This window comes from Schistocerca cancellata, chromosome 6, assembly GCF_023864275.1.
Source record: "Schistocerca cancellata isolate TAMUIC-IGC-003103 chromosome 6, iqSchCanc2.1, whole genome shotgun sequence".
NCBI lineage: Eukaryota > Metazoa > Arthropoda > Insecta > Orthoptera > Acrididae > Schistocerca > Schistocerca cancellata.
This window is the reverse complement of record NC_064631.1, coordinates 607,545,182-607,557,376: the sequence shown is the minus strand read 5'-3', so window position 1 is coordinate 607,557,376 and position 12,195 is coordinate 607,545,182. Positions and strand designations below refer to the sequence as shown.

General features: G+C 41.9%; 1 protein-coding gene across 1 annotated transcript in view; it reads left to right on the top strand.

Moving 5' to 3' along the window:
* The window catches only part of LOC126088449 (piezo-type mechanosensitive ion channel component), a 724,612-nt gene that overhangs the window by 253,673 nt on the left and 458,744 nt on the right, over positions 1–12,195 (top strand). The window contains exons 8-9 of the mRNA XM_049906591.1: positions 8,563–8,697; positions 9,225–9,272. Coding sequence (XP_049762548.1) covers positions 8,563–8,697; positions 9,225–9,272 — 183 coding nt within the window. The remainder of the gene's footprint in view (positions 1–8,562; positions 8,698–9,224; positions 9,273–12,195) is intronic.

Below are 12,195 nucleotides of genomic sequence, written 5' to 3'. Positions count from 1 at the left end.
AGAGCTCTTTCTATGTGATAGGGAGTGGCATGGATAAGATTGATTCCGGTGGCTGAGACTGTGTACCCCAAGATGAGGGAGTTCCCTTTACTGTTGTGATGTGGCATTTATGATCTTGCACGGATTTGCCAAAGGTCAGGATATCGTCAAGATATATAAAACGAAGTCGAACTGGAGCAAGAGAGAGTCAATAAATAATTGCTACATCTGGGCAGTGTTTTTTAACCCGAATGGCATGAAATGGTACTCGTACAACCTGGTAGGGGTGATAATCACTATTTCCGGAATGTCTTGGGGGTGCTACTGGGATTTGGTGATAAGCGCGTTTGCAGTCCAGTACGCTGAAAATTGTAGCACCCGCGAGAAGGTTATTGGAGTCGGAAATGTTTGGTATAGGATAATTCTCCGTCACAGTTCCAGTGTTCAAGCATATGTAATTGCCACTCATACGAAAGGAGCTGTCCTGTTTAGGGGTGATGTGTATGGGTGACAACCAGTTACTATCGAATGGCTGTAAAATTCCCTCCTCAAGAAGTTCATGTATTTGCTGGTGAGCTGAGTGTAACTTGTGTGGGTTAAGGCGGTGAGCCTTGTGGTGAATAGGTGGGCCCTCGGATGTGATGTGATGAACAGTGCCATTCATGGTGGTGGAAACCAAATGTTTGATGACTGTGTGCGTGCGGGGCATGGTGTCAGTTGATTTATTAGGGGCACATGGCTTGGATGCGGTATAGTTGTCTGCTCAAGAGGGGAACGGCAGCGAAAAAGTTACATTTTTGTTATGTTTACACCATCCTGGATGGCAGTTTGCGAGTGTTGAGTGAGAGGCGGGCACGAGCAGAGCCTGTAGATGCTGTCTATTGTCCATAGTACACGAGAGACGTGCACTCGGCAGTGGAGGCGCAAGAGCGGGGGAATGTTTATCAACACGGTTGGCAGGCATGCGCACGGTGGTGGTGGGTGTGGTGGGAGACCAGATGACTGGGTTGTCATGAGGCACGCGAGTGTCAGTTTGCGAAACAGGTGAGAGAGAGAATGAGCTGAGCACATTTGATGGTGGCGGGGGGAGGCGGGGGCAACACTGTGTGGTTGACAGTGGAGTTACATGATATAGGAGTGGCGTTGCTAACCTGTGTGCTCCTGTTGGTGGAGCTGTCGGGTGCGGCAGATGAAGGCTCGGATGTTGGCGCTGCCGAGTGGCGTGAATTGATGTGGGTGGTGATAGCGGCAAGCTCATCTTTGGCGCATGCAATGCAATATTTCAAAACTGCATTCTCACAGTGTAGGGCGCATCTCTTGGCACTTTCCTCCAGGATGCGTTTCACAGTTGCACAAGTCATGCTCGCGAGAGCCGCTCACTGATGCTCTAAACAGTTAACAGTGTTTACACTTGGAGCAGTTGGTGGAGCGTGGTCACACAGGATATGGGAGTTAGAGGTGTGGTGAAACAGAGAACTTCGAACAACATTTGGCGACAGGTGGTGGTGTGATAAGAAGTTGATTCCCAGGATCAGTTCTGCTATGTCTGCGACGTGGAAGATAGAGTGGAGGGAGAAGCCGTAAGAGAGGCAGAGTTGAATCTCGATGGAACTGCAGGTCTGAAGTGTAGACGAGTACATGACTCACAGGAGAGAGCGTGTGCCTGTGAGGGGGGCTGTGACCATCGATTTAGGTATGACTGAGATGTCAGTGCCGGTGTCCGTGAGGAAGTTGCGACTCGAAGAATAGTCTTTGATGTAAAGACGGCTGTTTGATGGGCCAGAGGTGTGGATGGAGTGTAGCATGAGTTGGTGCTTATTGGTCGATTGGTTTTTCAGATGCTTGCATGGGGGGGTGGCAATTTCTCGTGTCGTCGCTGAATATGGTGAGGGTACATTGTGAGAGGAGGTGGCCGATAATCCTCTACGTGTTCAGGTTTGTACACCGCCCCTGCCCCTGCCTGTGGCTAGGCGAGCTACCAGTGCAGGAGTGCCAGCCTGTTGTGTGAGCTCCTGTTAGTAGCGTTGGTGTGTGAGTGAATAGACTTGGTCAGCCGTCCTCCGATGCAAACCGATGGATTCCAGGGCGTGGGGGAGGAGGTTAACCTGGAGATCTGTAGGCTGTTTTGATAAAGACACAGACCACAGGGTTTCATCTGGCATCATCAGCTTGCTGACCAGGAAGCGTAGCCAGTGTTTAAGCTGGGATGGGGTGCTGTTGCTGAGATGTTCCTTGTACGGTATTCGCAGAATAACATCTTGTGGGGAACACGAGAGGCACTTGATTGTAGTCTGTTTTGCAAAATCGTACTTCAAAGTTAGTGGTGGTGTCAGAAGTAGGTCGCAGATCAGGTCTGTGTACCCATGCAGTTCAGTCATGAGACATGGGAATTTTGAATTGTCATCGGTGACGCAGTACAGTTCAAACGAGTTCTCCACCAGTACAAACCACATTGCTGAGTTGTCCTCGGATAGTGGAGGTAGGGTTGGTAAGTGATCTGGTGGTGGTGACGAGGTGCAGTTAATTCTGTATACGAGTCCCTCGTATCACTTGTATGACACGGATGCTGGACCAGCACTGTCGACACAGATGGCACTGCGTAGAGTGCGAGTGAGCAGTCCGTCGGAGCAGGTGAGAACGGCACTGAAGCAATAGGAAATAACACTGTAGAACTGTCCGATGCAACATTTGCGGCACGGAAGTCCGACACGGAAGGCATGGCCGGCGCCATGTGAAAAGCGAGTGGGTGAACAGCTACAGCTGAAACCTGCTGCTAGTTTACTTGATTGGCGGGGGGAGGGGGTGGAAGAGCTGACGTAAGCGTTGCAGCACAGTAAAATATTCCAACCGGGCTATCGACATGATGAGCCAGGGCATGTTTGGAGGGGTGGAAAGCACAGTTAGTATCACTATGCGCCACATTGTTCACATTAGGTGGAGGCCTATATAGTGCACTGTGGGACCAAACGGTCACTGGGGGCGGAAACTGGCCTGGAAATGTTCGTCATATACACTGGGCGTTGTCCACTTTGTAAACCTATGAAGCGGTAAAGCAGTCGGACATCGCGGGAGTACAATTGGTACACGTGGTCTGCCTAACAAAGGTGAAATTGCACATGGCACTGCTGTAGCAGTCACCCGGGTGGCCGGCATCTGATACATATTTTGTGCACGAAATGCAGAATCTGTGTCAGCTTGACGAAATGCAGGAACTTTGCTCTCCTCGTTATTGTTTCCAAAATGCACGTATCAATGCACACTCATTGGAGAAGCAAAGCCTGAGTCCGCAGTCACATGTTGCACTGTCTAGTGGCGAAAGTGTTGGGGTGATGAAACTGCAGGAAACATGCCGTGTAATCCAGATGGTGGTGTAGCAACAAAATGTCCCAATGTAGGTGCAGGAGCTTTGATACCCACCTGCTGCACAACAGGATGTATGTCCAAGTGGAATGAATGAAGGCATAAACAAAGCCGTCGCGGTAGACGCAAAAATACTTGCACTACGAGGAAACAGTGTGAGAATTCTTAATCGGGTCGGTCACCACTGTGGTATTTCAGTTGGGTTGTAGCCCAAGGAAACATACTCATTTTTGTAAGACTCAGTACATTTCATTACAACAAGTCATACAGCCAACTGAACAAGCAAGATGGCATGGGCCATTAGTTTAACAGAGTCAAAGAACTTGCGATGGTGGAGATATGTCATTTGTACTTTTCGATGCCACAGGTGCATACATTTAGTCAGCTTCACATATTATTTTGAAGCTCTTATTATGCTGATCTTAAATTTTTCCATTTATCTGTTTGTGGGTCCCTTTAATATTAATGTTAATCCTTCCTAGACTTTCCATTGTTAATTATTGGAAAGGGTTTGTTGTATCAGAAATTTCAGTTGAAATGTGCTGACTACCCCATTCAGTTCTTACAGTTCTTACATCAGTAGTATAACTACAGTTGTGTTATAAGGGGTACTGAAATAACGGATACATGCACTACTTCATCATCACAAGGTTAACAACCAGTGAAGTGATGTTTTACCTTGAGCATAGGGATTTGAGAAGGTAACATTAATCATTGGATGATATGGATACAGGAGGAGGAGATAAGAAATATTTTCATGAAGGCAGAAGAAAAATATAAGGATGACTGAAAAAAGAATATCCATGTGTGTAGCTCCATTCTACCCAATGAACTTGCATGGGATGAATCAACACATTTGGCTTCATATGTCTTTATACCTCTCCAGCATTATGGGAATGCACTTGCTTCCTGTATCCTTAGTACGTTTTGTAGACAAATTCATTTCTATGCATAATTACACAGCATATTCTCTGTATCATGACTATTTTTAATTTCTGCTGTTTTTCTTGAAACTCTATCCTAGTAAACATTTTGTCCATGTGAAAACAGTGGAAAATAGCTGAAGATGGTTGTCTCCAGTTCAGTGGGAGCAAAGAATTTCCATCTAATTGCAGTATTTCCCCTCAATAAGGTTTCTTGATAATTGTGTGTCTGGGAAATGAAATTTCATGTTATACCCTAAAATGAGGTGCAGTGTACAGTACTTCTTGTGCTGGATTTTGGTCACCTACTTTATTTTCTTGGCATTGTTATCAAATTTTGTTACATTTCTATCACACAATCACTATACTCATTTACTGTGGCTGTATGGTTTCAAATTAAAATGCTGTTCTGTATTGTCTAACGGCCATCAGCTAAACCAGACATACTCAGGAGATAGTATGAATCAGCAACAGTGTTTGCTGTCAACAATATTATTGACTGCAGAATCTAAGTAGTGCATCAGTTTCAAATTCAAGTATTTGCTCTGTGGCCGTACAAGAGTCCTGCAACACATCAAAGCTTAAATGCATATGCTAACACTAGTGATTTCTGTTATTGCCCAGTGTGCAAGGACCTTCCTTAAACTTGTAATTTGAGATATTACCCTCAAGTTACTTCTCTGTACCAGAAAAATCACGATTCCTCTTGCTGGACTTGAGTGATTTGGCTGTTTTGAACATATTGATGGTCATATATATGCTGTTCCAGGAAGTTTCTCTAGAAAGCAATGAATACTCTGTCATCAGTGGGAGCAGAACACAGATCAGCCGTCCAGAGGTAAGCTGAAATAAAACTGAGAACAAGACCTGTTACTGTCGTCACTGTTGTGAACAGAGAACAACTGCTTCATCCTGCTTGCTTTGCCCTCATAGGGTTGATAAAACTGCTGTATGACCATCCATACCTGTATAATAATGTGTGTTCTCTGTTTGGGAGGTATTCTGCACATTTTTAAAGCAGTTTTGTAACTATTTGTTTATAAGGGGTGTAATACTTTAAAATAATTGTAAGAAAATCACCAAGTTGAGTGTTGTCACTCCAGTATTGCTAAAGTTATCCATTGCTGCTAATACAAAAGTAGCTTAAATTTTGGGTGCTTTTGTCTTCAGATATTGACTCATTTGTTTCTTGAGGGATAACCTACTGTGGCTTATAATGGTCTTTGTAACACTAAAAAGCTGTATATGCAAATGATAATAGAAAAATAATCTTGTTACGCAACTGCAATAGAACAGATTGTATTCAAACCTGTGTCTGCTGATCTGCTGCAATCTAGTGAGTGGATATTTTTTCCTATTTATATTTGCTTGTAATTTCATTTTGGGTTACTCTTTTCGGTATGTGTAACATAATTGTTAGTCCTGCATCTCATTTTGAGGGACACAGGCTCCAAAACATGGGTTGTATGTTCTTTGTGACATTGGTCTGTGTTCAGTGTAGCAGAGATACTGCATTAGTTAGTTCACCTGTCACCAGGAAAAAAGAAACCTACACTGACACTTCTTTACAACACATTGTCTTATGGATTCAGTGTCTGATGCCACATTTTTTTTCCTCCTGTGTACTTCCATCTTTTTCGCATAATATAAGGTCAGGTGCCCCTTTCACCAATAAACTTTTTTTCTTTGTTTGTGTGGTGCTTTAACTTATTGTCCAGCAGGTTCCAAATTCAGTCCTGTTTCCTTTTCTCTTAGAACTTACTGCTTTTGTTATTAAGAAATGTCAGAGAACAGTGAAAAGTGCAGAGATAGTGTGCAGCTAAGGCATTTGTAATAATAAGTCTGTAACAGAATTGTGGTCTAGCCAGTAGTGATAGTGGTTAAACATATTCAGAACAAATCCCAATAGAAATGAAATTGTAAAAGACCTGTTGGCACACGACATATAGTAGTCCACTGTCAAGCAATTTTACTTAACACGAGAATCAGTTCCATAATGTCTGAAATTTTCTTAAACACAGACATAAGCCTCTTTTAACACAGTGCTCATTGCTACTTGTCCCTTGTAGCGTATATTGCAGTCTTCTGTCCACTGTCTATTCTGATAACCTGGGATTTTCCATTTTCTGCAATTTTTTCTCTCTCTGAATGTTAAGATTGCTTTTAAATGCCAGATTTTGCTCTTCCTCACATGCTGAGTAAGCAGAGTTCCATGTTAATTCTTTGTTTTGGGTCTCTTACGATGTTATGCTTCATCTCATTGTAAAGTCTTACTTTCCTCGGTACAGTACTTCCTGAAATGGAAATTATACGCTTGTGTGGTTTCAGGCTACTGTTGTTTCAAGTTTATTTCTGTGTTGTATTATGTATAAAGTGATAGTTTTTCTTCTCATTAGTTTTCTCTAATTATTAACAACTTTTTAAATTGCTTGTTTGGATCTCTTTAATGTTAGTGCAGATCATGGTTAAATTTTTGAAAGACTGCCAGAAATAAGTTGTGAAACATAAAGTGTTATTTTTGTCATTGCTTCTGTGTGTAACACACTGTAAATCCAAAATAATAATTACAAATTCAAAATTCCTTGTAATTGACTGAGATATCTAATAGGAAAAACTTTGCTCATCTGAATAGTTTGTGGGGTACGTAAGGAGTTACTTTTAACAAAATATATCACATATGTTCAGATGATGTGAAAACTTGTTTTGTAATTGTAAGGAGTCTTCAGTTGTATAGACCAGAGAAAATGTGAAAATGAGTGTAACATACTCTGGAGATATGAAAATATGTAATATGGTAAAGGAAAGAAAAAATTCAGTGATTACCAAGAGTAAGTGTTACAGTGAATTCTTAATAAGCAAACCTGATAACAAGAATTGAAGTAGTAGATAACAAATAAACAAAAGAGATATGATACAAAAAAATTGACATGAAAACCACAATTCAAGAGAGAACTAACTGATGTGACAGAGACAGTTTCAACAAAGCAAATCATCCTATCACAATTGTTGATTATTAATGGCTTATAAGTGTCTAAAAATGCAACTCTAGTTATGACTCCTTATGTTCTTTTTTGACCTACAGTGTGTGCACATTTATACGAGGATGTCTTTTTGGTAAGCAAAAATGAAGGCAGGCAACCACTCACCCATAGCAGGTTGATGCATACAGCATAGAAAAACATAACAGAATGTGTCTGAAAACATGAACTTAAACTAGAAAAAGAGTGATAACTCAGAAGCTAAAATGTCTCTGTGCTGTTAAATGTTTCTGTATGAACTACACTGAAATAACTACAGATTGGTAGTTGCCTTTCTCATTTTTGTTTATTTTAGACGTTCTGGAATTTACTTTATTGTAATAGTCTCTCTTTAGTCACAAATCAAATTAAGTGGGGAACACTGCTGGAACAATGAAGCAGAATACTTTGGGATGACAGGTGCACCAAAGTACGCACTGCTGCTGAGAAATGTTCCAATTTCCTTTCCCCAAATGTTTGGCCATGTCTTCCTGATGAGAAAGTGTGGATTTAAGAAAATGCTTGTTGTGATTGTTAGATACTAGTAAAGAACATCATGCATGTGCAAACTTCATGTCATGAACATATACCATAGAGAGCTAGTAAGGATTAAACCATTACACCAGTAGAAAGCCCAAGCCATAGTTTGATGTGAAAAAAAAGTGTAGCAAAAGAAGGGAATTTCAAATTATGCTACATCTTCAATCAGTTACCTAAATTGTTCTGTGTCTTTTGTTTGTATAACAATGTTCTTTTCTGTATGTATGGGGGAGGGGGTAAGAGACATCCTTCTTCAAAAAGAAAACTGAGATCAAAGATAAAGTAAGTGAATTTTATACCTAAAGATATAGTTATTTCCCCCTTTACCTCCTTTCTTATAGAGAAAAGTGTCCTTGTATTGCCCAAGAGTCTAGACGACTAGAGGTGATTTGTTGAACATTTGATAGATTTCTGGAAAATGTGGTTGAAAATAGTGCTCCAGTGAAGACAGGAAAAGATGTGACATAAAATGTTGGTATTTCAGTTGAAATAAAAATGACAAATTTCCTTATGATATGGAAATGGGTTTTTTCTTTTACTTGTCTGGTATCTCATGTTAAATGCTCAAGAAATTTGTCTCATGGTATAAATGTTTAAATGTCTTGTAATGTTTTGTGCCATATCAGGTGTGATACAAGTGTATCTTTAGAATCATTTGAAACTGGACATACTGTGTGTTTCTCAAAAACCCTCTGCAGTTCACATGCTGGATAAGCTTTAATCGCCAATACCTGCCATTTCAGACTAAAGGTAGTGAAGATTATCTTAGCATGGATGGCAGTGCTCCTCTGTCACGCCAGATATCAGTCAGGCTTTCACAGAAGAGATTAGCTCGCAGTCCTACTAACAGGTGGAGGTCAGCTACTCGGAAAGTCCGAGTATGTAACTTTGCTACTAACATAACACTGTTTCTTTATTGGCTGTTGCTTGTGAAATGTGCTGTCTGTGCTTCTTTGCTTTTGTTATATTGCTGTACAGTTTTATTTTTATATTCTGAGTTATAATTAGAATATTGTTTTCAAGTATTGATCACGATGTGTAAGTCATGCCTGACTTTGTGATTAGAGAAACTTTACTGTAGGTGCAAAATGCATTATTGTTACCAATAACAAGTATTAAAGTCAATAATGTTTAACTCTCAGTAACTGTAACAACTGTAATTTGTATTCTGTTAAGTTGGATACAAGTGAATTGTAGTTAAACTGATTAAAAATGACTACTTTATTTTTGCATGAAGCTTTTGTGTCATACTTTAATTTTTTACATGATATTTGCAAAACATAGAGCATGCACTAATTTTTAATTAATTAATAAGTACTTCTACCATTTCATGAGCACAAATGAAAGCTGATTTTCCTTGGGTATTTGTTAACTTAGATGTGTTCCTGTTTCTGATGATTTTTAGGTTGAAATTGAAGATGATGAGAGTGTCGGCTTTAGAGAAAATACTCCCGTATGTATTAAATAATTGAATATTTCTTTATAGAATTATTAATTCCTAGTACATCAATGTAATATATAATAATAATAATAATAATAATAATAATAATGCTTATTTATGTGGTAGCATTATATTTACAATTTTGCTGTTGACACACACACACACACACACACACACACACACACACACACACACACACTGTACACTTGTTCTAATAATTAGTACTTGTTCTCAAAGTAATTTGTGTGTATCTCAATATTAGGAAAAGGATAGCACATCCCACTGTAAAGATGACACATTGAGCTGCAGAACAGGCACAACAAAACGTATTTTAAAAAGGCTGTTAAATATTGAGCAGTCAGGCAAAGAAGTCTTCTGGAAAGAAAACACACACACACACACACACACACACACACACACACACACACACACACACACACACCATTCACACAAGCAAGTAAACCCCACACACTTATGACTGCTATCTCTGGCTGCTTGGGCCTGAATGCAACTGCTGCACTGAACAAAAGCAGCAATCTGGAAGGAGGCAATGGAAGGGGAGAGGCAGCAGGGTGTGAGGAGAGAGAAAAGCACTGTCTGGCGGAGTGCACAGGGACTAGACTGTGGCATGACAAGGCTGTGAGGTGCAGCGTTGAGAGGCTATGGGGAGGGAGGGCTCAGGCGAAATGGGGAGTGGAAAAGGAAATAGGCAGATAAGTGAAGAAGGGTAGGTGTGTGGCAGAGAGTGGCACACTACTACTTTTCATTTGAAAGGAAGGCAATCATGGCCAGCCACTTGGTACCTTCCTGTGCTAGCCTGTTTATGGGCCATCTAGTATCTGAAAACCCCAGACCTATTCCTTGCTCCAGGTTCATTGATACGTTCACAGTCTGGACTCAGAGCCAAGGCACCCTATGCTCATTCCTTCACAACCTCAACACCTTCCCTCCCATCCACTTCACCTGGTCCTCCTCAACCCCCTGTATGACTTTCCTGGAAGTTGACCATCTCTGCTCTGATGGCTCCATCCACATCTCTGTCCACATGAAACCCACCAACCGCAAACAGTACCTGCATTTCCACAGTTATCATCCCTTCCACACCAAAAAAATCCCTCCTACACATCTTGGCTATCCAGGAGCAGCATATCTGCAGTGACAACGATTCCCTTGCCCAGTGTGTTGAAGGTCTCACTAAGGTATTCATAGTCAGTCACTATCCCCCAGATCTAGTCCACGAACAGATCTCCCATGCCATTTCCCTACACATCCCCAAATCCCCAGCACTACAAAAGAGAGCCCCCCTTCATCACCCAGTACCACCCTCGACTGGAACAACTGAAACGCAGCTTTTACTAGGACTTTGATTACCTATGATCATGCTCTGAAATGAGTGACATACTACCCAAGAGCCTTCCCATCCCTCTTAAAGTGGTGTTCATTCATTCATTCAACCAACCTCCACAGCATCCTAGTCCATTCCCATGCCTCTCCCAATCCCAACCACTTGCCACAGGGATCATATCCCTGGAAGACCTAGGTACAAGAACTGTCCAATTCACCCACCCAGCACTTAGCACTTCCTATTCCAGTCTTGTCACAGGCTTATCCTACCCCATCAGAGGCTGGGCCACCTATGAAGGCAGCCATATCATATACCAGCTCTGCTGCAATCACTGCACAGCTTTTCATATTGGTATGAATACCATCTAGCTGCCCACCAGGATGACTGCCCACTGTCAAAATGTGGCAAAGAGCATGGTAGACTAAACTGTGGCACAGTGTGCAGCTGAATGTAAAATGCTTGATTTCAGTGGCTGCTTCCTATCCTGGGCCATCTGGATCTCCTCTCCAACACCATCTTTTCTGAACTGCAGTCATGGGTGTTGCCCTTACAACACATTGTACACTCATTAAGTTATCCTAGCCTCAACCTACAGTAATCTGCTGTCCCCACACCCTCCACCAACAGTGCACCCCCCCTCCACCCCACCCTATCATCTCCTGCCTATTCATGTCCCCTCATAATCATCATGTGTGATCCTGTGCCAATGCACCTGCCTGTCTTTTCTCTTCCCTGTTCCTCTCCTATTCCATCTGCCCCCTCCCCTTCTCACGCATCTTCCTGCCTCATAACCTCCTGACACATTGCCTAGTAGTCTGTCATGTCTCTGTCTAGTCCCTACGTGCTGCACCAGACAGCAATCTTGTCCGCACTCCTGTTGCCCCCCTTCCCCCTGCACATCTCCTGCTATCCCTCCCCCTTTCCCAGCCCACTCCAGATTGCTACTTTCATACAGCACGAAGTTGCATTCTGATCTGAACTGCTGGAGATGATGGTCGTGCCTGTCCGAAACTCAGTGTTTCATTTTTGTAGCAATCTGTCCTTTCCCTAATATTTTTGATAATCCAACTTGGAGTTTCCATTGTTCATATTAAAGTTTACTGTTTTTCATGTCTTGAATTTTTATTAAGCGTAATGTTAGTGTGTTGTGAAGGCCATTGTCATTTTTTCCTTCATGTAACAGTAACAGTAACAGTAACAGTTAAGATTATGTAACTATTAATGAACAACAGACCTTGCCTAGCTGGGGTGCTTGCATGCCTCACTGATACAGATAAGCTATACATTGGGTTTAATCACAGTGGAGGTGTATTTGTGGAGAGGCAAGACCAACCTGTGGTTCCTGAAGGAAGACAGCAGCCTCTTCAATAATTACAGGGGTAACAGTCTGGAGGATTAAGTGACTCAACCTTGTAACGCAAGCCAATAAGGTCTAGCTATGTTGGTACTGAAGATGGTTGAAAGCAACAACAGCTGTTATTTTTCCCAAGGGCATGCAGGTCTGCTGTATTGCTCAATCCTCCCACTACCAGTTTTTTTTTTCACTGAGTCCCACTAGAATCACAAAGACCCCAAGTAATTCAGATGGAA